The sequence below is a fragment of the Narcine bancroftii genome, chromosome 6 (assembly GCF_036971445.1).
Source record: "Narcine bancroftii isolate sNarBan1 chromosome 6, sNarBan1.hap1, whole genome shotgun sequence".
Classification (NCBI taxonomy): Eukaryota; Metazoa; Chordata; class Chondrichthyes; order Torpediniformes; family Narcinidae; genus Narcine; species Narcine bancroftii.
Genome location: NC_091474.1, coordinates 64,826,514 through 64,853,441, shown reverse-complemented (window position 1 = coordinate 64,853,441; position 26,928 = coordinate 64,826,514). Strand labels below are relative to the sequence as shown.

Genomic DNA, 26,928 nt, shown 5'->3' with positions numbered 1-26,928 from the left:
AGCTCGCCATATAATACGATCTTGGGAAGGCGATGGTCCTCCATTCTGGAGACGTGACCCATCCAGCGCAGCTGGATCTTCAGCAGCGTGGACTCGATGCTGTCGACCTCTGCCATCTCGAGTACCTCGACGTTAGGGGTGTGAGCGCTCCAATGGATGTTGAGGATGGAGCGGAGACAACGCTGGTGGAAGCGTTCTAGGAGCCGTAGGTGGTGCCGGTAGAGGACCCATGATTCGGAGCCGAACAGGAGTGTGGGTATGACAACGGCTCTGTATACGCTTATCTTTGTGAGGTTTTTCAGTTGGTTGTTTTTCCAGACTCTTTTGTGTAGTCTTCCAAAGGCGCTATTTGCCTTGGCGAGTCTGTTGTCTATCTCATTGTCGATCCTTGCATCTGATGAAATGGTGCAGCCGAGATAGGTAAACTGGTTGACCGTTTTGAGTTTTGTGTGCCCGATGGAGATGTGGGGGGGATGGTAGTCATGGTGGGGAGCTGGCTGATGGAGGACCTCAGTTTTCTTCAGGCTGACTTCCAGGCCAAACATATTTATCTAGTGAACAATTAATAACAATTCAGAGGGGTAAATGCTTGAAAAGATGTTTGTGGGATGTGGGAAAACAGCAGGAGTTCTGAGGTGCAATGGTTAGCTTTTCAAAATTCAGTGGGTTAACCGCCTTTCTTTGATGGGTTTGAACATGACCTCCCCTCTTCACCACCCACCCCCTGAACCTTGGACAGAAATCAACAGTGCAGGTGGAAGCTATGTGTCCCTAAAAGAAAGACCGTTTGGGCCTGATTCTCTTCTCCAGTTCCTGCTCCAGAACCTTGTAAGTTACAGCCCCATGGTGTACATCCAGATATCTTTAACTGCCATCACCATTTCACATATCAATGGCAATAGTTTAGTTTTACCCTCTTATGGTGCATTGAGAACGTGCCACTTGGATCTCTGAAAAGGTAGGTAAAATTAATCTGCTCATTTATCCAAATCAGTGGTTCTCAATCTTTTTCTTTCCACTCATGTACCACCTTAAGTAATCCCTATGCCATCGGTGCTCTGTGATTAGTAAAGGATTGCTTAAATGTGAGTGGGGTGGGGGAAAAGGTTGAGACCCACTTCTCTCGACCCAATTGTTAATGAAATATTTTGCTTGAGAAAAATTGTCATTGGTCCATTTTCTTTGGAGATGAAACCGTGCACATAACAAGTCAATTAGGGACAATTAAAACAATGGTTTTAACATCCCACCTTAAGCAATCCCTTGCTAATCACAGAGCACCGATGGCATAGGGATTATTTAACGTGGGATGTGAGAGGAAAAGAAAAAGTTTGAAAACCGCTGATGTACACTAACTCAACTGGTGTTTGACAATGTGGCCTTTGTACCCTTACATTTTACAATGTGCTACATATTCTACCTTATATTCGACATATGGTGTCCCCTGTCCCTTTGTAACCACCTGATCTCCCTATTCTGGCACTTTCGGTGATCAATGGACAAACATTCCCAGGTTGCTCTGCCTCTCAGCTTCTAACTATTCTGCATTCACCAGCTTGTGTGGCCTCCCTAAATGTATTGTACACTTCTCTGAATTGGATGCCTTTTGTCTCTTTGCTGCCCACCTTAAAACAGATTCCCATCTCCCTTTCAGTCCTGCAGGTGATTTTTGTGCTTTACAGCACTTCTCATGTGTACTCTTCCAGGAACCTGTACTGGACGGACTGGAACAGAGCAGCTCCCAAGATTGAGACTTCTTACATGGATGGAACCAATCGACGGATCCTTGTCAAAGACAATCTAGGCTTACCCAACGGCTTGACGTATGACCCGTTCGCTGCAGTGTTGTGTTGGGCTGACGCAGGTGAGTGGAATTGGGGACCATCTGTAAGGAGTTTGTCCATTCTCCTCGCATCAGCATGGGTTTCCTCCGGGTGCTCTGCTTTCTTCTTACCGTTCAAGAGCGTACAGGGTTTGTAGGTTAATTGATTGCAACAGGCTCATCGGCTGGAAGGGCCTGTTACCTTGCTGCATCTCTTAAAATTACATACAGGTCCACAATCCTTTATCCAGACATCTAAAATCCAGAAAGTTCCGAAATCCGGCAAGTGGGGAGAGAGACAGCAGCGTGAGTCGGGCGGGTGAGGTGGTGGGGGGGACTGGCAGCACGAGTCAGGCCAGCGAGGGGGGGAGACCGGCAGCACGAGTCAGGCAGGTGGGATGGTGGGGGGAGACGGCAGCGTGACTGGAAGCGGATGGGGGTGGATACAGCAGCTCAATTCGGGTGGGCTTAAATCTGGCTTTCTGAAATCCTGAAAAATTCGAAATTCGGAACACATAAGGGTTCCGGATAAAGGATTGTGTTCCTGTACCAAAATAATCCTGTCTCATCGCACGTTATGGTAATTTAATTTATATCAGAGGTTTTCAAATGCTTTCTTTCTACTCACATCCCACATTAAGTAATCCCTATGCCATCGGTGCTCTGTGATTAGTAAGGGGTTGCTTCAGGTGGGATGTGGGTGGAAAGAAAAGGTTTGGGAAGCACTGATTTGCACTATTGTCATTGGTGTGTCGTGCGTGAAGCTGGCCACAACAAGCAAGAATTTCCTCGCGTCTACACCTACTCGGAAAACACCTGATTTTCAAAGTAAATGCAGAGTCAGCCTTACCTTGCCATATTTGTCACATTTCTGCAGCTCTTGTTTCTTTTTCGTCTGACCGTATGATGCAAGTAAAAATTTCAGTTTTTTCCACTTTATTTTATATTTATTCGCATTTTTTTTGTGCGCCTGGGAGGCTGCAACAAGTAAGATTTTTATTGCATCTGGCCAGTTTCAGGCCGGAACTCTTCAAGTCTGTGAGTGCAGTGAGGAGATCAGCGGTGTAATGTGGTCGGGGTGGGAGGGTTTGGACAGATGCCAGTGGGAGATGGGTAGACCAGGGAGGGGGTGACAGAGGCAGTCACTTAGCAGGTGCTGGACGAAGGGAGAGAGAGGAAGAGAAGCAAAGGGGCTTAGATGAAAGATGAACCGTTCACTATGGAGCAGAACAATGTGGTCAAATATGTTTTTTTTTAAACACAGCCTTGGTGTTCCAGAAAATTTTCCCCAAAATTCTAGAACGCAGTCTGTGTAAAATGCCCTGGAGGTAAAATATCGTTCCGGTAATTTACCCCCTGGACCCCTCGAGAATTTCACGGAATACCTGCAGACTAAACACGACTGCAGGCATTCAGCAGCAACTAGCTAATGAATGGGACATTATTGATGGCGCGCAGCACTATACGTCACGGTTGGTGTCGACGCAGTGGCGTCCCACATTGACCGAAAATATCGCACGTCAGGTTTTCAGTGTCAAAACATGTGGTGAGATCTGATTTTTTTTTGGTGTTCTGGTCATTCCAGTTCAAACGACCACTCCGGAAGGAGGGTGTGATAATTGCCAGCAGGGAAAAAACCCCGTCATTATGTATAAGTAAGTAAATAAATAAATAGAAAATTTAATTCAAAAAATAATTGGCTGCCAGTGCTGGAGTCTGATAAGAAGAGAAGGTGGTTCAAGGAGAGCATTTGGTGAAGAACTGATAACAGAATATCAGATGGGTCCTGATGGACCCAAGGGGGAGAGAGGGAAGAATCTGGGGAAATGTGTGTAGGAGAGGATGAGAATGGGGTGGGGAAAGAGAGAACTGAGAGGATGTTTTTATTCTCTTGCCTCTCGCTTCCTTTATCTAGCACCTGCCCATCAACTGCCTCTGACTGTCTGCACCCCTCACCCATCTTCCACCCCCCTCCTCATCATACTGGCTATCCCCTTCACTCTCCACTGTGTTGTATCTCAAAAAAAAATGTTTTAATTAAAATAACTTGTCCACTGAGATTTGCCCTTCATTCCATGTCCCCAGGTTGTCACTGACTGTATTGAGAATCCCAAAGGTTGGACTTGAAAAGGTGTCTCTCCTTGGGAATGAAATGTTTCCACTCCCTGAATGGGCAGGTCAAGGTTGATGATTTTGATTATGTCAGTTTCCACAACCCTTTCATCCTGGCAGACGGGTTGATCTCTCTCGGCCTCCCTTTGGGTTTCTTAAATTTAGGCATCCAGCATGGTAATAGGCCATTTCAGCCCATGAGTCCGTGCCGCCCAATTAACCTTTAGCCCAGGTATATTTTGAACAGTGGGAGGAAACCCACAGAGACACAGGGAGAACGTACAAACTCCTTACAGACAGTGCGGGATTCAAACCCCAGTCTATATCACTGGTGCTTTAAAGGCGCTGGGCTATCCGCTACACCAACTGTGCCGCCTCAGTCAGACTTTCTATCTCTCATGGGAGTGGGCTGACCTGATGAGCCCCTCCAGCTCCTCTATTTGTTCAAGTTTCCCGTGCAAACAATAAGGTGCCCTGCTGAGATTTATGACATGTTCTCAAGATTCTACAGCCGCGCAGCCTCTCGTCCGGTTCAGCATTGAATTCTAGCTCCAGACCTCCCAAGTCTCCCTTCGGCCTCTGGTTCCGAAACCCCAAGGCATTTATCCTCATGGACATTTATCCTCATGGGAGTTAAAGGGTATCCTCATGGATACCGATCATGAAACCTGGCTCCCACAACCCAGTCTCCAGTGGTCCAGGGCCTGGTGTGGAGCCTTCAGTCTCTGAAGCCCTCACCTCTCTGCTACTGTGATCTCCTACCCTGTGGGCTCCTCTCCTGGACCTCCTTTGTCAAGGTGGGGGAGAATCTTCTGTTATGCAGCCCTGTGGTAAGTGCAGTGTCCTGGTTGGTATTTATTCCTTAATTAGCATTTTCATAATGGACTTGGTCATTCGCACATTGTTGTTCTTGAGAGGGGGTGAAGTTTCCTTCATTACATTGAGGTCTGCATCTCAAAAGGTGCGCTCATTGCTTTCACAACTCTGTATGTGGCTCTTTCCTGGATATTGTGGCTCAGTGCAGTTCCCCCATCTTCATTTCCTGCCATCAGTAACCTTTAGAGAGAATCTTTCTCTTTCACTGGTGTGTTTTCATGCTGGGCCTCGGTTTTGAGGCAGATAAAAATATTAAACTTACCTGTTCATGAAGCCTTTCCAGTGCTGCCTTTATGTAGAGCGGCGCCTCGATGCGTCATCCGTAGCTGCTGTAGGCGGGGCGACTGTTCCTGTGGCACTGCCCATCATAAATGCACGGCAGAGCAATGGTCGTCTTCCCTACCCATAATCCCCCAAGCAGCTGAAACTGCTCTGTGTTTCCGAGAGTAGTTCCAGCTGACGAGCGGCCCTGAAGGCTGATGTGGCCTGGTGAGGTGACGGAGCGACCAGTGGGGCTGTCACAGCCCACAGTGGCTGTCCCCTGACGGCCTCCACTGCCCTCCTGCCCTGACACCTCCGCTGCCCCCATGCCCTGACGATCTCCACTGGCCCTCCCCTACCCAGATGGCCTCCGCTACCCCCCAGCCCTGACAGCCTCCACTGGCCCTCCCCCACCCAGACAGCCTCCGCTGGCCCTCCCCCACCCAGACAGCCCCTGCGGACCCACCAACCACCACCCCCCCACCCCCGACAACCTCCACTGGCCCTGCCCTGAGGGGGTCAAGGAGAGAGATGGGTGGGTGAGGTGGGTCGCAGGTTGATTACATCACCATGATATCATCAGCTCACCCTAGCCAGCCACTTGCAGCGGCAGTACATTCATGCAGGGTGGTGGAGCGCAGCACTCCGTCGCTGACCCTTCCCCCAAGAGGGATTGCTGTTGGCACCTTGGAGCCAACCTGCTCTTCTCTTTCCCCTCACCCCTTCCCCTTTCCAGTTCTCCAGCTTCTCCCTTCAGCAGCCACCCCCTCCTCCCCTTGATCACTGCTGTCCCCTCCCTCCCTTCTCCACCTATCACCTCCTGCCTTTGTGACCACCCCTCCCCTCCCCACTCTTTTGTTCAGATGTCAACATGCCAACATTTTTCCCTACCTTGATGAAGGGCTCAAACACGAAATGTTGGTTCTGTATATAAAGGGCACTGTTTGACCTGCTGAGTTTCTCCAGCGTTGTATGCTTTTACCCCATTCCCCTCAATAAAGTGGAGTCTGTTTTGGATATGACCTACCAGAGTCAAGCAATGGCAGTCATGTCTCTGGCACGGAGTCTGTCCTTGTGGCTCAGAGGGAAAGGAGGAGAGGTAAACAATAGTGAGAGAGGATTTAATAGTTAAGGGGAACAGATAAGAGGTTCTGTGGACGAGACAGACTCGCGGATGATATGGGTACCAGGGTCTAGACTGTCTCAGATCAGGTTCATGGCATTCTCAAGGTGAAGGGTGAGTGGCCAGATGTCATGGTCCATGCAGGGACCAATGACGTGGGTAGGAAGGGTGATGAGGTCCTGCAAAGAGAGTTCAGGGAGGAGAATGCTGAGTTAAAGGACAGGACCCTCAGGGTAATTATCTCAGGATCACTACCCGTGCCATGTGCTGGTGAGGTTAGAAATGGGAGGAGAATTAAGCTTAACACGAGGCTAAAGAGATGGTGGTGAAGGGAGGGCTTCAGGTTTCTGGATCATTGTGCTCCCTTCCAGGGAAGGTGGGACCTGTTGCAACGGGATGGTTTGCATCTGAACTAAGCAGGTGACAGTAGTGTGTGCTGGGAACACTTTGGGTCCAGTGATGATAATGCCATGAGTTTCAAGATAATTATGGATAAGAATTGGTCTGCTCGTTTGGTTGAGATTCTAAACTGGAGAAAGTTTTGTTTTGGGGGATTAAGAAAGGATCTGTTAAGCATGCATTGGGACAGATTCTGGCCAGGGTGTGTTTGTTAAGTGGGGAGGCTTTCCAAGGTGGAATTTTGAGTTCAGAGTTTGTATGTTGCTGTCAGGATTAAAGGCAAAGTTAACAGGCAGAGAGAACCTTGGGTTTTCAAGGGATAGTGATGATCTAATAAAGAAGAAAGATGTGGCAGCAGGTATAAGGAACAAGGAGCAAATGAGGTACTTGAGTATTAAAAATGCTCAAGGTGATCAGTGGTGGCTTTAGTAGACAAGGAGAGGGAAAATCTGAAGTGTTTCTGCAGGTATGCTAAGAGCAAAAGGATCCTCTTGTTGATCAGTGGTCAGCTAAAAGACCTTGGGAAATCTAAACATTTTTATTTTGTATTTACTCAGGAAACTGACAGAATCTATGGAAGTGAGGCAAATGAGTAGAGACATCATAGAACCTGTACAGGTTAAACAGGAGGAGGTACTTGCTACATTGAGGCAAATAAAGGTGGATAAATCCTCATGGCCTGACAAGATATTCCCTTGGATCTTATTGGAGTTGAAATTGCAAGGGCCCTGACAGATCTATTTAACATGTCCTTAGCAACAGGTGAGGTGCCAGAGGATTGCTAATGTTATTCTGTTTTTTAAAAAAAAAGGCTTTCAGAAAATTCTTTGTTATTATACGCTGGTAAGACTGACGTCAGTAGTAAGTAAATTATTGGAAGGTGTTCTAAGAGAATGGATGAACAAGTATTTGAATCGATAGCGGCTGATTAGAGATAGTTAACACGTCTTTGTGCATGGTAGGCTATGTATAACCAGTCTTACAGAATTTTTCAAGGAGGTTACCAGGAAAGTTGATGAAGGAATGGCCGTGAGTGTTGTTGGCATGGACTTGAGTAAGACCTTCGACCTTCGACAAGGCCCTTCATGGGAGATCGGTCAAGGAGGTTCTGTTGATTGGTATGCAGGATGAGGTGGTAAACTGGATTAAACATTGGCTTTGTGGGAGAAGCCACAAAGTGGTAGTAGATGACTGTCTCTTGGAATTGAACCCTGTGACTCTGGGATGGGGGCTAGGAGCATGTTGTTTGTCAACTACATCAGTGATCTGTGTGATAATGTGGTAAATTGGATCAGCAAGTTTGCAGATGGCACTAAGATTGGAGGCGCAGGGGACAGCAAGGAAGGCTTTCAAAGCTTGCAGCAGGACCTGGACCGACTGGGTAATGGCAAATGGAATGTATATGGGACAAATGTGAGGAGTTGCACTTAGGGAGGTCAAACCAAAGTCAGGCAAGCATGGTAAACAGTAGGGCCACTGAGAAGTGCAGTGGGACAGAGGAATCTGGGAGTATAAGTACATAATTTCTTAAAAGTACTTTCACAGGCAGAGACAGTCATAAAGAGTGCATTTGGCACATTGGTTTCACAAATCAAAGTATTGGAAATCGGATTTAGGATGCTATGGTGAAGTTATACAAGACAATGGTGGAAGTGTAGATTGAGCTACCAGTTGAAGTGAATGCAGGCTCAATTTTGATATTTAAGACAAATTTGGATAGGTACGTGGATGCAAGGATTATGGAGGGATGTGGCCCAGGTGCAGGTCATGGGGACCAGGCAGAATAATAGTTTGGCACAGAAAAGAAGGGCCAAAGGGTCCGTGTCTGTGTTGGAGTGTTCTGTGGAATGGAATGAGCTTCCCTGCATGTCTACTGGCCCTGTACCTCGTCTTTAACTTCATGTACAAATCTAGAGCTCCCTCACTTTTCAAAAGGTTGCAAACATCAGGGACTAAGCAAAGAGTTTTGCTAAAGACAGGGAACACTGGTGAATAGTGTGGTGATGCCCCAATGTATTGTCAGACATGAGTGGAAATAATGTGATGCACTGCAGGACAGCTGGGACAGGTAGGCAAAGCAGGGACAAAGGCTTAAAGGAGCATCTGAAAGAAGGAACAGTGGTGTGTTGTTCATAAGATTTCCTGAGTTTATGAACCGAGATATACCCAAGAGAGGTGCCACTGAAGATAAAAAGTCTTAAGTTGCCAGTGGATTGTGTAAATCAGAGGCTCAGAATGAGTTTAATGTTTGACAGGAAAATAAATAAATGTATTGTGGTAGTGTCTTGTAGGAAGCTCCATTGATCAGCCATAAAACACAGCCGCTTCAGTGGATCAAACACCATTGATGGGAGGAAAAATATAGTCAACCTGTAATCTGGAAAGAGCTCACAGTAAAAACAAGCAGAGTTCGTAACCAGTTACAGCTGCTACGGGTGGGCGATTAATGCCTGCTAGCTGAGTAAAGCCCACATCTCCTGAACAATAAATAATGCTGTTGAGCAAGTGTTGAAGGTTCAGCTGCATCATTCCAGATCGGAGTTTTTGATTAGTGTTTCAAATCTACTTTGGAGGTGATCCAGAATTTAACCACAATAAAGTCTGAAAAGGTCAGGTTCTGTGTCCAATTAACATCAGCTCAATTCTTCCTTTTCCCCTCCCTTCCCTGCCACACACCCTCCTCCACACCCACTCCCTCTCTTATTCCCCAACACCCTCTTCCATACCCACTCCCTCTATTCCCTGACACCCCCCTCACACACTCTCCTCCACACCCACTCCCTCTCTTATCCCCATGACAACCCCTCACACATCCTCCTCCACACCCACTCCCTCATTCCCCACGACACCCCCTCACACACCCTCCTCCACACCCACTCCCTCTCTTACCCTGACACCGCCCTCACATCCCCTCCTCCACACCACCTCCCTCTCTTATTCCCCAACACCTTCTTCCATACCCACTCCCTCTCTTATTCCCTGACACCCCCTCACACACTCTCCTCCACACCCACTCCCTCTCTTATCCCCATGACACCCCCTCATACATCCTCCTCCACACCCACTCCCTCTCTTATCCCCATGACACCCCCTCACACATCCTCCTCCACACCCACTCCCTCTCTTATCCCCATGACACCCCCTCACATACCCTTCTCCACCTACCCCCTCACATACCCTTCTCCACCTACCCCCTCACACACCCTCCTCCACCCACCCCCTCACACTCCCTCCTCCACCCACCCCCTCCTCCACACTCACTCCCTTTCTTATTTCCCAATACCCTCCTCACACATCTTCCTCCATACCCACTCCCTCTGATCCCCTAACACCCCCTCACACACCCTCCTCCACACCCACTCCCTCTCTTATTCCCCACGACACCCACTTCACACACCCTCCTCCATACCCACTCCCTCTCTTATTCCCCACAACATCCCCTCACACACCTTCCCCCATATCCACCTCCTCTCTTATTCCCCACGACACTCCCTCACACACCCTCCTCGACATCCACTCCCTCTCGTATTCCCCACGACACCCACCTCACACACCCTCCTCCATACCCACTCCCTCTTATTCCCTACCTAACGCACGACTACCCCTTCACGCCACCCCCAATTCTCCCGCACCCCCACCCCATTATTTTCCTCTGTGCCAGAGACTTGCCTTCGATCCTGACCCCAGGTGAAGTCTCTTTAGAGTTCCCTGTGACCGTGAGAGTTGTCCCCAGCCTGTTTGGTTTGCTCCCATATCCCAAAGATCTGCTGGCTGCCAGGTTCGTTGGCCATTGTAAACTGCCTCAGTGTGTAGGTGAGTGGTAGGTTTCGGGGGGAGTTGAGGAAGATATGGGGAGCGTAGCGATTACTATCCATAAAAAAAGCCACTCAGATGCTAAGTAGGCTCTTTACAGTGACGTGGTGAAATAAATTCTAAACTAATTCCAGATGCGTTTTGAATTGTTTATTCGTGAGCACGAAAGGGCTCATAATGTGGTAATGATAGCGTCCTTGCTAACATGACTAACGTCTGTGTACCGGTCAATCTCTTCGGTAACATGAACGACCATGTGGTAACGGTCAACAGAAAATATCGGAGCCCTACCTATCCCGCCATACCAGTCAAGGCTTTCTCACAACTGAACCAACTGCGCACAACCCCTGTCGGAGGCTCATGTGCACTGGAAGGTGCAGAACCCGTGCGGCCTCTGGACCCCTGGATGTTGCCGGTGCCTGCAGCCAAACTGATAACAGGCTCTTACAGGGAGATTTAAACAGGAGGGCAACATTGGATGTGTAAATGGGTAGTTGGTGGTCAGTGTGGACATTGTAGCCCGAGAGGCAAGTCTCCATGGTGTATGGTTCTATAACTCCAGACTCCAAACATGACTTTTAGTTTCAGATTTCCTGCCTTCTCAAATCTCAACTCTACTCCCTACTTTATTCTTGTTCTTGGTAATGGTGTTTAGGTAACTGAATATAGCAAAGGTTGGTGAATGTAGGCACCAAATGTGAAGAGAGAAACACATTTAACGTTTCCGGTCGATGATCTTTCATCTGCTTGACCTGCTGAGTATTTTCAGCATTCTCAGATTTTATTTCGGATTTCCAGCAGCTGCATTTGGTTTTTGTGATTGAGTGACCTGCCGGGCAGGTGCAGAGGGCAGCTGAAAGTCGACCAGAATACGGAAAGCACAGGCCAGACTGGGTTAGTTGTTGCTGGGTAGTCAACACCCCTCTCTGGATCTGGATTCTGGACCATTGTCTGAATGAGTTGGTTGGAGAACTCTGGGCACCATCACGCGGAGCACTGGCGCGGCTCAAGGCTGTGTGCTCAGCCCGCTCCTGCTCACACTACTGACCCTTGGCTCCATCACTAGACCCAGCTCCAACAGTGTCATCAAGTTTTCAGTTGATACCATGGTTGTTGGCCTCATTAGCAACAACGAGGAGCCACGCGATAGAGGAGAGGTGGGAAATCTCATGAAATGGTACGAGAGTTGCAACCTGAGTCTCAACATGGACAAGACAAAAGAGATGATCGTGGGCTCAAGAAGACCAGGAAAACCACCCTCCACCAAGTTCCTTGGGGTCCACTTAACTAGTGACCTATTGTGGGCACTCACTTGTCAGGAAGGTGCAACAGCGACTGCACTTTCTGAGAAGACTGAAGCGGACAAGACTACCAGCCTCCAATAAGAGCTCTATCGAGAGTGTCCTGGCCGGCTGCATCATAGTGTGGTACAGTTGCTGCAGAGAAATGGATCGGAGGTCAATTCACAGGACCATCAGAGTGGCAGAGAGGATCACTGAAGTCTCCCTCCCACCCATCGACATGATCTCCCGGGATTGTTGTATGAAGAGAGCGCTCAAAATCACTGAGGACCCCTTCCACCCCACATACAACATCTTTCAGCTGCTCCCGTTGGGGAAGAGATACAGGAATATCAGAACCCACACCACCCAGGAACTGCTCACTCTAACCATCGGTGGCTCTCAGATTAATGCAGCAATGCTTATTTATTTATTTTTATAGATAGAATACTTGAGCTGCTTATGTATTGTTTTGTCTGTATGTGTGTTACGGCTGGTTGTGAGTCTGCGTGTTTTGCACCGAGGACCGGAGAACGCTGTTTCATCGGGTTGTACTTGTACAGTCAGATGACAATAAACTTGACCTCCATCCTCAAAGGAGATTTGTCAATCTAGTGGGCTTTTAATTATTTTAGCAGAATGGACGGTTACTCATTTTTTATTCTACACTATCTAATTAATTGAAATTAAGTCTGTAACTGCCAATGTGAGATTTGTAGTATTTCTGGGTCATTCACCCAGTAATATTAACCGTTGGGCCAAAATTCATATTCTTCTGGTTCTTTGTCTGCAGGAACCCAGAGATTAGAATGTATAAATCCAGATCGCACAGGACGCAGGAGGATCATTCAGGGTATCCAGTACCCCTTTGGAATTACGAGTTATGGGAGATATCTGTACTACACTGACTGGAGGAGGTATGTTGACCATTATGGTCTGGTTTTCTGTGGGAGCGCTGAGTGTTGCATAGAATATGTAGCATAAAGTAGCCTATTTGGTGCAACTGCTGCAGCCTTCTTCTTTACAACATTAAAGGCCCTTTATGTTGGCTCAAAGCCTTACCTCCACTAATTTTCCCTGTAATCTATTCTCCCCACCTGACCATCTGCTTCACCCCCCCCCCCCCCCCCGCATAATAGGGAATATTTAGAGTTGCCCAATTAACTGACCGATTTGTGCATCTTTGGGATGTGGAAGGGAGCCTGAACATCTAGGGAAGATCCACATAGTCACAGATGAACGTACAAACTCCACACTGACAACAACAGAAGTTCAGATTGAAGCAGGGTTGCAAGAGCTGTGAGGCAGTGGCCCAACTCTACATGTGGCACGTGCCATAGTACACTACAGCACAGAAACAGCCCTTGGGTGAATCTAGTCCATGCCAAACTATTAATCTATCGAGCCCTGCGCCCGGGTCTGTTAGATATATTAGTCATCATCAGCAAATAAATTAATTTTGTTCTTCCTGGCATAATCTAAAACCCTTGATGTCTGGATCCTGCCGGATGGCTTAGGCCAGTGGCTCTATGGCTAGTACGAACGGAGCTGGAGATAGTGGGCACCCTTGTCGACTTGATTTTGTCAGAGGGAAAGCTGGAGAAATTTGTCCATTAGTCAGAACTTTAGGCTTGGCTGCATGGTAAAGTACCCTCATCCAATTCATAAAAGTTGGCCCCAGCTCCAACTTTTCCAGCATTTTGAATAGAAAATCCCACTCTAATCTGTCAAATGCTGTTTTTGCATCCAGAGTCACAGACAAACCTCACATTTCTGGTTTGTGCCAGATGCATTATACCAACGTTATCCACTGCCTGTCTTTTACACAAAGCCCGATTAGTCTTTATTTATTAGTTTTTACAAATGTTTTGCCAATCTATTTGCCAGAGCTTTGGCCACTATCTTGTAGTCTGTGGTTAGTAGTGAGATGGGTCTATCAGAAGATGGCATCAGTGGTCTTTGCCTTTTTAAGGATCGTCATAATGATTGCTGTCGTAAAAGATTCCAGGAGGGTAAGGGTTTCCATTGCATGGTCTACCACCTCCATATTAAAGAGGCATCAATAAATCTTTAAATTCCTTATAGAACTCAGGTGGAAACCCATCCTCCCCTGGAGTCTGCAGCGAGTTCAATGCTTTCCCTTTCCCTTCCTCCATAAAGGGAAGATCTAGCCCTTCCTTTTCTGGGTCTAAATTTGTTAACTAATCAGATCCCCCCCCCTTTCAATTCTGATTTATATAAACTCTCCTCGAATTCCATGAAGATCTCATTAATCTCTTTTGGCTTATGCAAGATCCTGCCGTTTCCAGTTTGTATCGCATTGATCGTCCTTGAGGGCTGTTCTGTCCTCGGCTGCCAAAAGAGGACTTTGTGTGCTCTCTCTCCCAATTCATAATCTTCTTGTTTCGACCACATTATGGCCTTTTTCATACTATATGTTGGAGCATACTGTGTTTCAGTTTTTTTTAATTTGTTAGAGCCCTATAATGGTCCTCTAAACCCAATTTTTTTGGAAGTCCTTTTCTAGGTGAGTAATTTCTTGGTCTAATTCATCCACCTCCCTCTTATATTTTCTTTACTGTTTTGGTGTATCCAATTATTTGACCTCAAATCTGCTTTGAGGATGTCTCATAAGAGGAATTTATCTGGAGCAGAGGTACAGTTGGTCTCGCAGAACATGTCTATTTGCGCTCTTATAAAACTACAGAACTCCGGCTTCTTTAACAGCAACACATTGATGCGCCATCTGTAGCCATATCCTGCTTATCTGGCATTTCTGTTGTTAGTATCAGGAGTGCGCAGAACAGCGGCTTGTCATTACAAACACCCTTTTTCAGCAGAGGGACAGCCTTAAGACCACCTGGATGCATCCCCGATCCAAACACTGGCACCTCCTGGACTACATCCTGGTGCGAGAAAGTGACAAACAAGATGTGCTCCACACCAGGGTCATGCCTAGCGCGGAATGCCACACTGACCACCGGCTGGTTCGCTGCAAGCTCAACCTTCACTTCAAGCCAAAGCCCAGGAACAATAAAGCCCCCAGAAAGAGGTTCAATGTTGGAAAACTGCAGTCAGACGAAGCGAGAGGAAACTTCCAGGCAAACCTCAAAGCAAAGCTCGACGTTGCAACCCGCCTCACGGACCCGTCCCCTGAAACCCTCTGGGATCAGTTGAAGGCTACCATACTGCAATCCACTGAAGAGGTACTGGGCTTCTCCTCCAGGAAAAACAAGGACTGGTTTGACGAAAACAGCCAGGAAATCCAGGAGCTGCTGGCAAAGAAGCGAGCTGCCCACCAGGCTCACCTTACAAAGCCGTCCTGTCCAGAGAAGAAACAAGCCTTCCGTCGCGCATGCAGCCATCTTCAGCGCAAACTCCGGGAGATCCAAAATGAGTGGTGGACTAGCCTCGCCAAACGAACACAGCTCAGCGCGGACATTGGCGACTTCAGGGGTTTCTACGAGGCTCTAAAGGCTGTGTACGGCCCCTCACCCCAAGTCCAAAGCCCGCTGCGCAGCTCAGACGGCAAAGTCCTCCTCAGCGACAAGATCTCCATCCTCAACCGATGGTCAGAACACTTCCAATCTCTTTTCAGTACCAACCGCTCAGTCCAAGATTCCGCCCTGCTCCAGCTCCCTCAACAGCCCCTAAGGCTAGAGCTGGATGAGGTTCCCACCCTGGATGAGACATATAAGGCAATCGAACAACTGAAAAGTGGCAAAGCAGCAGGTATGGATGGAATCCCCCCAGAAGTCTGGAAGGCTGGCGGCAAAACTCTGCATGCCAAACTGCATGAGTTTTTCAAGCTTTGTTGGGACCAAGGTAAACTGCCTCAGGATCTTCGTGATGCCACCATCATCACCCTGTACAAAAACAAAGGCGAGAAATCAGACTGCTCAAACTACAGGGGAATCACGTTGCTCTCCATTGCAGGCAAAATCTTCGCTAGGATTCTACTAAATAGAATAATACCTAGTGTCGCTGAGAATATTCTCCCAGAATCACAGTGCGGCTTTCGCGCAAACAGAGGAACCACTGACATGGTCTTTGCCCTCAGACAGCTCCAAGAAAAGTGCAGAGAACAAAACAAAGGACTCTACATCACCTTTGTTGACCTCACCAAAGCCTTCGACACCGTGAGCAGGAAAGGGCTTTGGCAAATACTAGAGCGCATCGGATGTCCCCCAAAGTTCCTCAACATGATTATCCAACTGCACGAAAACCAACAAGGTCGGGTCAGATACAGCAATGAGCTCTCTGAACCCTTCTCCATTAACAATGGCGTGAAGCAAGGCTGTGTTCTGGCACCAACCCTCTTTTCAATCTTCTTCAGCATGATGCTGAACCAAGCCATGAAAGACCCCAACAATGAAGACGCTGTTTACATCCGGTACCGCACGGATGGCAGTCTCTTCAATCTGAGGCGCCTGCAAGCTCACACCAAGACACAAGAGAAACTTGTCCGTGAACTACTCTTTGCAGATGATGCCGCTTTAGTTGCCCATTCAGAGCCAGCTCTTCAGCGCTTGACGTCCTGCTTTGCGGAAACTGCCAAAATGTTTGGCCTGGAAGTCAGCCTGAAGAAAACTGAGGTCCTCCATCAGCCAGCTCCCCACCATGACTACCAGCCCCCCCACATCTCCATCGGGCACACAAAACTCAAAACGGTCAACCAGTTTACCTATCTCGGCTGCACCATTTCATCAGATGCAAGGATCGACAATGAGATAGACAACAGACTCGCCAAGGCAAATAGCGCCTTTGGAAGACTACACAAAAGAGTCTGGAAAAACAACCAACTGAAAAACCTCACAAAGATAAGCGTATACAGAGCCGTTGTCATACCCACACTCCTGTTCGGCTCCGAATCATGGGTCCTCTACCGGCACCACCTACGGCTCCTAGAACGCTTCCACCAGCGTTGTCTCCGCTCCATCCTCAACATCCATTGGAGCGCTCACACCCCTAACGTCGAGGTACTCGAGATGGCAGAGGTCGACAGCATCGAGTCCACGCTGCTGAAGATCCAGCTGCGCTGGATGGGTCACGTCTCCAGAATGGAGGACCATCGCCTTCCCAAGATCGTATTATATGGCGAGCTCTCCACTGGCCACCGTGACAGAGGTGCACCAAAGAAAAGGTACAAGGACTGCCTAAAGAAATCTCTTGGTGCCTGCCACATTGACCACCGCCAGTGGGCTGATAACGCCTCAAACCGTGCATCTTGGCGCCTCACAGTTTGGCGGGCAGCAGCCTCCTTTGAAGAAGACCGCAGAGCCCACCTCACTGACAAAAGGCAAAGGAGGAAAAACCCAACACCCAACCCCAACCAACCAATTTTCCCTTGCAACCACTGCAATCGTGTCTGCCTGTCCCGCATCGGACTGGTCAGCCACAAACGAGCCTGCAGCTGACGTGGACTTTTTTACCCCCTCCATAAATCTTCGTCCGCGAAGCCAAGCCAAAGAAGATCAGGAGTGAGTTGTCTGAGAGAAGTCTCGCCATGTACTCGGCCTCCATGATTCTACCCTCAACATGGGCAGAAGCCAGGAAAAAAATCTATTCTAGAGTACGAGTCATGTTGCTTTAAGTAAAAGTAGTTCCCCTCCCTCGGATGTTTCCGCCTCCGTACATCTATCAAATTCAGCTCCTTCATACCGTCAATGGTAGCCCTCACCGTCTTTGTTTTTCTTTGTTGACTTATTGAGGACAGGGTTCAGACAAAAATTAAAATCTCTCCCAACCAAGATGTTCTCTTTTCCTTCTGCCAATGTCAGGAAAGTACCCTGTATAAATTTTTCGTCATGAAAGTTGGGGGCGTATACATTTACTAAGGTCCAGGATTCTGAATATATCTGACAGTGCACCAGTACAAATCTTTCTGTTCTGTCTGTGATCACATTCTGCACTCTCCCTGGAACACTCTTCCCTATCAGAATTTCCACCCCCCTTGCCTTTAAGCAAAATGAGGAGGATATTATCTGGCCCACCCATCCCCTTTTTAGTTTTTGGTGCTCCTGTTCTGTTAAATGTGTTTCCCATCCACGTTCCTCTCAAAATTTTTCTTAAATGTCAGAGCTGAACCCGCATTCACCACTTCAGCTGTCAGTTCGCACCACACTCCGCCTCTACGTTCTCCAAAGGACCTGTCCAATTTCTCTCATTCGTTTATTTTGCTTCCCCTCAGGTGCATCAAAGACCTTCACCTCATCTCCTGTTTGTGATGGCAGATCCCACATTCCCAACGTCCTCTGAGTAAAGCAGTTTCACGTCTGTCCACTAGTGGGGCCATAGTTGGAATATTGTCCTCAGCACCGTGTGACAGGGGAGATGGTGGCAACACTGGAAAGGGTGCAAAAGGATTGGAACATCCAAACTGTGAGGAAGGGTTGAATAAACTGGGCACGAGAATCTTCTACAATTGAGGGACCTGGTTACAATAAATAGGAAGATTGCTTCCTTTAGTGGCAGACTCATCAATCTTAGGTTAGACCACTGGGGAGACAAGGTGAAAAGGGTGGAATTCAGCAGCTGAAAAGATGGTTCAGACAGAAACCCTCTTCACAGCTAAACAGTATGAGGGTACCACTTGATGGCTATGGTCCTCGTTGTGGAATATGAACCAGTCTGGCGAGCCCTTTTTCAACACAACCAGCCCGATGGACATTGATATCATCAATCCTTTGTGATTCTATGCAGCCATTTTCAACAGGAGCCCGACGGCCCCACTGGGGACCACAGCACTTGCTTTCTTTTCACCTTGTGTAACATAAATATTTTTTTATGTAGTCAGTAGGAGAGAAACCTTGATTGATTTTGAGGGAAGGGGGGTCAAAATTTGAGCAGAGACCCAGGAGAGCTGTGGCCAAAATTAAGGTTGAATATGGCTGCTCTGTAGTATATCTTGACAGATCTTTTCAGGCCCTCCGCTGCCCCTTCTCAAAGTGTGAAAAATTCATGTTGCCCGTGGCTTTCTCTTTCTTGGCGAGAAGGCCCCATCACTTCAGCCTTGACTGAACGGTAGCAGGAGGGAAGGATGCTTGCTTTTAACCCTTGCCACACAATGCTGTACTTTGCCATGTGACGTTCTTCAGCTAACATTCAAGGGGATTGAGAAACTACAAAGTACTTAACAACTCCTTAGCTAATGAGAGACTGTGACCTTGCATAAGAGAAAATCTCAAAAATAGCCTGGAACTAATGGTCATTTATCACATAAAACGAGAGTCTATTCCAGAGGTTCAGTGTTCTCAGGGCAGCCAGGCTGAGAAATAGCTTCTTCCCACAGGCTGTGAGATTGAACAGTATCCTGTAACCAAGTAAATCATCCCAAAATACTTGTATTAAAATTATATCATTATGTACATACCTGATTATTATGTGCTGTGGTCCAGAGAATTATTGTTTTGTCGGATTATATATGTATAAATCAGATTTTAGATTGTTTTTATATTTTAGACATGCAGCACATTTCAGCCCACGAACCTGTGCCACCCAATTACGTTTTGAAGGGTAGGAGGAAACCGGAGTCCCCAGGGGGAAAACCCATGCAGACACGGGGAAAACGTACAAACTCCTTACACACAGCACGGAACTCGAACCCCGGTCCCAATCGCTGGCGCTGATCACTATAAACGATAAAAAGGTTTACCTTATCATAGATCTGCTGAGATTATCCTTCAACTCATTTTTATATCCAGTCTTGCATAGCGAAACCACTCTTGTTGAGATGAAACAGATTATCCAGCGTGCCTAACTTTATCTTGGGACCCAAAAATTGGTTTAGCATTTTAAATGAGATTGTACAATTGTTTTGTTAAAAATCTTCCATGCGTGCACCGATCGCATTCACATAGCGTTCCAGTGTGAAATGTCAGGTAAAAACCTACATCGGAACAGCACATCCTGGGACATATTCTCATGATGCTATTTCTTTATTGATTTATACCTTCATGAACAAATATTGCTTAGATTTTAATTTGCAAAAAAAGTATTCACCACTTTTTGAGATGAGTTGATTGACAGTAAATGTTTCAAACAGGTAGCGGTAAATGTTTTTTCTAGAGAGATCACAATGTGATTGAGTCCTTGGGTAAATGTCCAACATTTATGGTGTAAAAGTCAAAATAAACAGCGATCAAGTGACTGAATTTTTCCCCAGTCTTTCTGAAACTTCGAGCATTTAGCAGAGCAGAGTAAATGTTCCCAGTTATTGTCCAAGGGGGCTGTGTTGATGGTTCACAGGCTTGGAAGAAATTTGAAGGTATAAATTAAGAGAAGGTGGGTTGGGTCTGTGGGGAAGAAAGTTGAGGGGTGATTTAATGGAGATATTCAAAACCAGGGGATTGCAGGAATGTTCAGAGAGACAGGAGGGCCAGTAACTAGAGGGGACAGGTTCAAGGCAGCAGATAGAAGAGAATGAGGAGGGTTTTGGGTTTTTTAAACAGCAGTACAGCTTGAGAGGATGATGGAAGTGGATTCAATTTGGGGCACTGTGTATACACATGGAAGGGAAATGTGGTACTAATTGGATTAGCCTTTCAAAGAGCTGTAGAAAATGGTAGCTGTTTGTGCAAGGAATGCTGTCTTAAGTATAGCCAAGTATTCCATGGATGTTACTGTATCAAAGAAAGCATCAGCTGGATTCAGAATTGCAAATTTGGCATGGTTTGCTCAAAGCTATTACAGTGTCAGCGACTCAGGATTCGAATCCAGCTCTTCTATTAGGCATTTGTACGTTCTCCCCATGACCTCTGGGTGCTCCGGCTTCCTCCCACTCTCCAAAAATGGGCGGTGTTTGTATGTTAATGGGCATATTTGGGCAGCTCGTGGACCAGGAGGCCAGTATGTCAAATTTTTTTCAAAATGTTTAACCATGTCCATACATTGTGTTCATGAAGGGAGTCCATCATAGCTGTGGACCGTGCTATTGGACGAGAGACTGACGAACAAAAGCCAACCAGACACTCCCGTCTGTATGGAATAACCACAGCGTACTCACGGTGTCCTCCAGGTAATGTCTTCCTTTGGATCCTGGATGTCCTAAATGTAATTAACTAGGTTGGTTAGGGTTAGAATTGAACTCATGCTACTATAGGTGTTTTGTTTGGAATGACTGGTGCCATCACTGCAGATTATAACTTTCAAACTTTACATTCCTCTAGTTTCTCAAACGCTGACTCCATTCCCTCTGTAGAGACAATGATAGCTGATTCAAAATTCTCAGTATTTTCACATCTTCCCACAACCTCCCTCCTACACATCTCCTACAGATTTTGTGCTGTCTTCTCCCCTTCGATTCTGGACTCTCATATTTTAATCACTGCACCCAATACTTTTAGCTTCCAAAGCCCTGTGTGAGTACCTTCCATCCTTCACCTTTGCCTCCTCCTTTCAGGCCTTCCTTAAAGCAGGCTTCTCTAAACCAAGGTTTGGATCGTGTCTGCTGTGGTCTGATTTCACCTGAGCAAAGGTGCAGTGGAAATGTGCGTTGTTTCGTGAGGACACACACACACACACACACACACACACACACACACAATAATGTCTGTTTGGATTGATTTTAATAGGGCAGAACTACTGCGCTGTGAACAATGGAGGCTGCACTCATCTGTGCCTGGCAAAACCTGGTAGCCGATCTTGCCGCTGTCCCGATACTGCAACACCTGTCAGCTGCGTGGAGTCAAAATAACAGCTGAGTGTTTTGGGATGGTCTCATTACTGCGAAGAGCCAAACCCTTTTCTCAGAAGCCAAACTCTGCCATGAAAATCCTTTAAAAATATCAATTTTAATTTGTTGCTTTTAAATTAATTTTCTAATTTGGATATTAATTCACTTTTATATAAAATTGCAACTGTAAATATGTTTTCTTACAGTTCACCAATTTGTATTGTGCATGATGTTTAGTTCATGATGCTTCACTGTTCTGTTAATTCACCACAAATGAAACCAACACACCAGATAATATGTTATACTCTGTACAGCTTTTCAAAATATAGCAAACAAAATAAAATCCAACAATTTTTTTGTACATTTTTGCCCTTGCAAAATTTTGATCCCTATTCTGGTCTTGAGGTTACTAAAGCTGGGGTGCAGTTGCAAACAGGGCCATCACACGTCACTGTTCCTTGCAGTTGGATAATTATCGTATTACTTCTTGCCTGACCAGATTGATATTTATTAAACATCCCTGCTGCATCCATATTGTGAAGTTTCTGTTTAAATGAAGCTATCCAGAATTCCAGTTCAAGTTTGTTGTCACATTCTACCTGGTACAGTGAGTAGGGAGTGGTCCTGCAAGTCCAATTTTAATATTCTTGCAGCCGTACAGGCCTAAAGCACAATTACAGAGCAAAGTTGCAATGGAAAACGATCAATTGGGACAAAGCAAGGGTAGCATGAGGCCACTGTTGTGGGGCTCGTTCAGGAGCCTGATGCTGTAGGAATGAAATTATCTTTGAGCCTGTTGGTATGTTTCCCCGACACACTTTTGAATTTTCTTCCTGAGGGGAGGAAGGAGAAGCGAGTATGTCTGCAGCAGGATGGATCCTTCAGTATGTTTGCTGTCCAGGCAGCAAGAAGTGTTTAGTTGTGGGGGGGGGGGTGGTGTAAAGAAGGGGGAGGTTAACGAGATGTTCTGACCTGCATTTCACCACCTTCTGCAGCTTTGCAACAATTAAGAAATTTAGAAGTTAATTCATAATCTGGTGGAATTTGCCAGCTGCAGTACCCAAAACATTGCTGCCTTGTTTTTCCTTTCCCTCCCACTCCTGACCTTATTTTTTTGAATGTCAGGGAGACACACTGTAGGTTTATAGTGTTTAACATACAGATTGAACTGGTACAGTTATAAAGAAATGTGGGGGTGAGTGTTCACGTCCTTAAGACTATGAAAGTGGGACAAAAAATGAATTAGTTTATATACTTTAAAAAATACCTGGATCACAGGCTTTAGGGATTACTACAACAAGGAAGTTAAATTAAACTTTTATGTCCCTGTTAAAAACCTGAGCTGGAATTTTGCTTTCGGAGATGAGTTGGCTGACAGACGTTGTGGATCCTAATCGTGCAGGGACATGGAAGCATCAAGGATTGTTCTCCTGGGCAGGGAGGCTAAATGGACGTCAGAGGTTATCAAAGATTTCAATAGAGTGGACAAGAAGGAACCTCCAAAGGGTGGGACGCTTAATTAGCTGAGGTCACATTTTAAGGTAGTTGACCAAAAAACAAAAGGGGGAGAATGAAGAGATGTTTACCTGGCCATTACATTCCAAAAGGAATCATTAGTGGCAGTCGAGAGAGAATTTTATGAATACTTAAACATTGACTGGGCTCTGGGGAAAGACCAGTGAAAGTAATGGATAGCTTGTTCAAAGGTCCACGGCTTGATGGTTGGAGACATTCAGGGTTGTTCTCAGATCGGAAGCCTGTGATCCGTGTGGTACCGCAGGGATTGATGTTGGAGCCACTCTTCTTTGTCATCCAAGGTGTTAAATATAAAACAATGTAGTTTACTATGATTAATAGGCTTGCAGATGACACCAGAATTGGTGGTAAAGTGGATTGTGAAGTAAGTTACGTATGATTTAAACCAGGTCTAGATCTACTGGGGAAAAAAACGGGGCAAGGAATGGCAGATAAAATTGAACTTGGACACGTATGAAATGTTTCTCTTTAGTAGGTTAAACCAGGGCAGGAATGGAAGGGCCAATGAGTTGGGGAGACGGGTACGGAGTACCATGAAAGTGGTGATGAAAGTAGACAGGGTGGTGAAAAGGCTCTTGACTCACTTGCCTTTATGGGTCAGGCCCTTGAGTGCAGGAGCAGGGAGGTCATGATGCAACTGTACAGGGTGAATAAACAAGAAGTCTTCAGATCCTGGGGTCACAGAAGGTTGCACAATACCCCTAGAAATGAAAGCGCAGTTGATGTTTCGAGCCAGAGACCACCTTTGGGTGTGTTGGTACAGTGTCTGGGGGGGGGGGGGGGGGGGGGGGTTGTTATTGACGTTGGTGAGACTGCAGTTGGAGTATTGTGAGCAGTTTTGGTCACACAGCTGTAGGAACTCTATCAAGATGGATAGAGAGTGCAGAAAAGATTCACGAAGATGTTTCCACATGGGTGGTTTTGAATTGTCAGTAGAGGCCGAATTAGCTGAGACATTTCTTTCCGGAGTGCAGGACCTCAACAAGGTTTATAAAATCACGTGGGGTATTTATAAGGTCTTCCCGGAGTTTGTGAATCTAAAACTAGAGGGCATAGATTTAAGGTAAGAGGGAAAAATTTAAAAGGGACCTGAGGGGCACCTTCTTCACACGGAAGGCATTGGATACATGGAACAAGCTGCCCGAGGAAGTGGTAGAGGTGGGGAGGCAATTGTACTGTATGAAAGACATTGAGATGGGGAGGTGGATTAAAAAGGTTTAGAGGGATATGGGCCGAATGCAAGTGAATGAGAATAGCATGAGCCAGGTGGGCCAAAGGACCTATTTCCATCTCCATGTTGTGGAACTCTGAGCTGACAGATCCTTAAAGATATACTAGTGTTTTTTTTTTGGATAAGAACAGGCCACATGCCCGCACCCTGGCCACATAAAAACTGGTGTGAGACGGACATCCCAGTGTCGGTGGGATGCTGATGGAAGGGTTTGCAGAGGGAGGTTGCAGGGAGACAATGAGGAGTCACAGACTGGCAGTGGAAGCAGTGGGTGTGAGCCAGGCCAGGGCCACGTGCAACAGAAACCTACTGTCCCCTGGCTCGTCACCCATACGGAAGCGGAGCAACTTAATTCACGGGCTGATATCCGGGGCCAGGGCACTTGATCTGAACTCTCATGTTGGAAGTGCAACTGAGGAACTTGCATTCAATGTACTTGACTCTTGACTGCCTGTGTAGGGGACAAGGCTGGTCTAGTATTGAGAAAAGAGATGTGCTCTCCAGAGCTGGAGAAGGTCAGCATCCCCAGGTATGAGTGAATACTTTAAACAGGCTTAATCAATATATTATGAGGGATTGTTCTCCATTCGCAGACCCCTTCGTCCTTTGTGAAAACTTCATTAATCCAACATACTCGGCAGATATTGGATGGTATTTTAATTAATACTTCATCAAAACACTTTAATTCACATTTTTATAGATGTCACAGTAGTATAATTTTCAAGCCAACCCACTGAATTTCAAAGGATCTTGGAAACTGGGCCCCAGTGAGTTTAACTGGAATTCAGGAACCAGGGCTCTGTTCTTCAACAGGAGTTTAGGTATTGGGCTTTTTAATCAGCAACTTTGGAAACTGGGCCCCAGTGAGTTTGAAAATGGGGACCCAGTAAGTGAAACACCCCCCTTGGGGCCCAGGGGCCCACAGAGTTTAACAGTGCAACATTAAAATGGGCCCAGCTCCACTGAGTTTCATGGGATTGTGGGAACCATGTCCCAGTGAGTTTAACAAGGGAAAGGGCTCCAGGTGGATTTAAGGGCAAAGCAGGTTCCCTGTTTTTGGCTGGATGGGGATTGGATCTGGCGAGCCTGCTGCCAGAGTTCCTGAACAACCCAGATCGCAGAATGTCAGTGTTGTTCTAACTGCTTTGCCAGAGTAATGGTGTGTAATGTCATTGGCGAATGAATCTAGAACCAGCAACTGATGGCTTTATAAGTTCAAATTCATTGTCCGAGTACATACCTTGCATCACATAACAGCCCTGAGATTCTCTTTCCTGAGAGCCAGGCAGAATATCTGCCAGTAGTGTTTTTAAAAAAAGCTGTACTCAAGAAAAGATGTAAAAGAGAAATGTAAACAAGCTGTGCAATTCAGAAAATTAATATTCAATAATAAATTGTGCAAGGAGTCCTTCAATGAGTCTTTGAGTTTGTTATTTTGAGTTAGGTACCTGATGGTGGAGGGGTAGCAACTCTTCCTGAACCTGGTGGTGCAAGTCTTGAGGCACCCATACTTCTTTCCTGATGGCAGCAGCGAGAAGGGGGCGCGTGCCGGCTGCTGTAGATCCCTGCTCTCCCGATGGCAGCGTTACATGTAAATTTCCTCAGTGGTGGGGAGGGTTTTGGCAGTGATGTACTGGGCTGTGTCCACCACCTCTTGCAGGGCTTTCTGCTCAGAGGTATTGATGCCCCCACTCCAGGCCGCGATGCAGCTCGCTTTCTACTGCACATTTGTCAAAGTTTCCACGTCATTACCAAACCTCTGGAAGCTTCTGAGAAAGTAGAGGCATGGACATTCTTTCTTTACAATGGCACAAGTACGTTGGGTCCAGGAAATAGTGTCTCCCCGGAATTGAAATTTGCTCACAGATGAGGTTAATGATAATGCATTTTCCTTCTAGAAATTGCTGAGAAAGACTTGAATGAAGTAATAAACTTCCACATTTGTGCAGTAAAACTCCAATAATCCAGCACCCTTGTGACATTGGAGGAGCTAGACTGGAAGGTTCTCCTGGAGTTCTGGGTAAGTGATAGGATAGCATTGTCATATACAACAGTACAATGTACAGATGCACCGAAGTTCTTGGTGGAGTCGAAAAGATGTGTAAATTGCATCAACTAACTGGGTGGTACCGATAGCGCAACCACCAGTGATCGCGACTGGGCTTGGTATCCCACATTGTCTGTCGGGAGTTAATACGATCTTCCACGATAAAAAACGTACCGAGGTTGTAAGTCATTTGGGTGTAATTGGGCTGAAAGCACCAGTTACCATGGTGTATGTCTAATTTTTTTTTAATCCATATAGCAAATTATCACAATATCCCAAGACAGAAAAAGATGCAATAAATATAAAAGTGTAGATATACATGTTCTGAAGATTGGAGGTGTAGACAGTGAAGAAGGTTTTCAAAGCTTGCAGAGGGCTCTGGGCCAGCTGGAAAATGGACTGAAAAATGGCAGATGGCTTTGAATGCAAACAAGTGTGAGGTGTTGCATTTTGGAAGGACAAACCAAGAAAGGACAGACATGGTAAATGGTAAGGCACCGAGGAGTGGGGTAGAACTGAGGGACCTGGGAATACAGATACATAATTCCTTGAAAGTGAAGTCACAGGTGGATAGGGTCATAAAGAGAACTTTTGGCATATTGGCCTTCATAAATCAGTATTGAGTACAGGAGTTGGACATTGGTGACTCCAAATTTAGAGTATTGTGTGCAGTTTTGGTCACCAAACTACAGGAAAGATGTATGAAAGGCTATTTAATTCTTTTAGGCAGCGTGAATGGTGTAGTGGTGAGTGCA

At 46.4% G+C, this 26,928-nt stretch overlaps 1 protein-coding gene across 1 annotated transcript in view; it reads left to right on the top strand.

Moving 5' to 3' along the window:
• The window catches only part of nid1a (nidogen 1a), a 135,529-nt gene extending 113,809 nt beyond the window's left edge, over window positions 1–21,720 (top strand). Inside the window, exons 17-20 of the mRNA XM_069885171.1 lie at window positions 1,707–1,864; window positions 12,480–12,603; window positions 20,590–20,702; window positions 21,259–21,720. Of these exons, the coding sequence (XP_069741272.1) occupies window positions 1,707–1,864; window positions 12,480–12,603; window positions 20,590–20,702; window positions 21,259–21,380 (517 nt within the window). The 3' untranslated portion in view covers window positions 21,381–21,720. The remainder of the gene's footprint in view (window positions 1–1,706; window positions 1,865–12,479; window positions 12,604–20,589; window positions 20,703–21,258) is intronic.
• The last annotated feature ends 5,208 nt before the right edge of the window (window positions 21,721–26,928 follow it).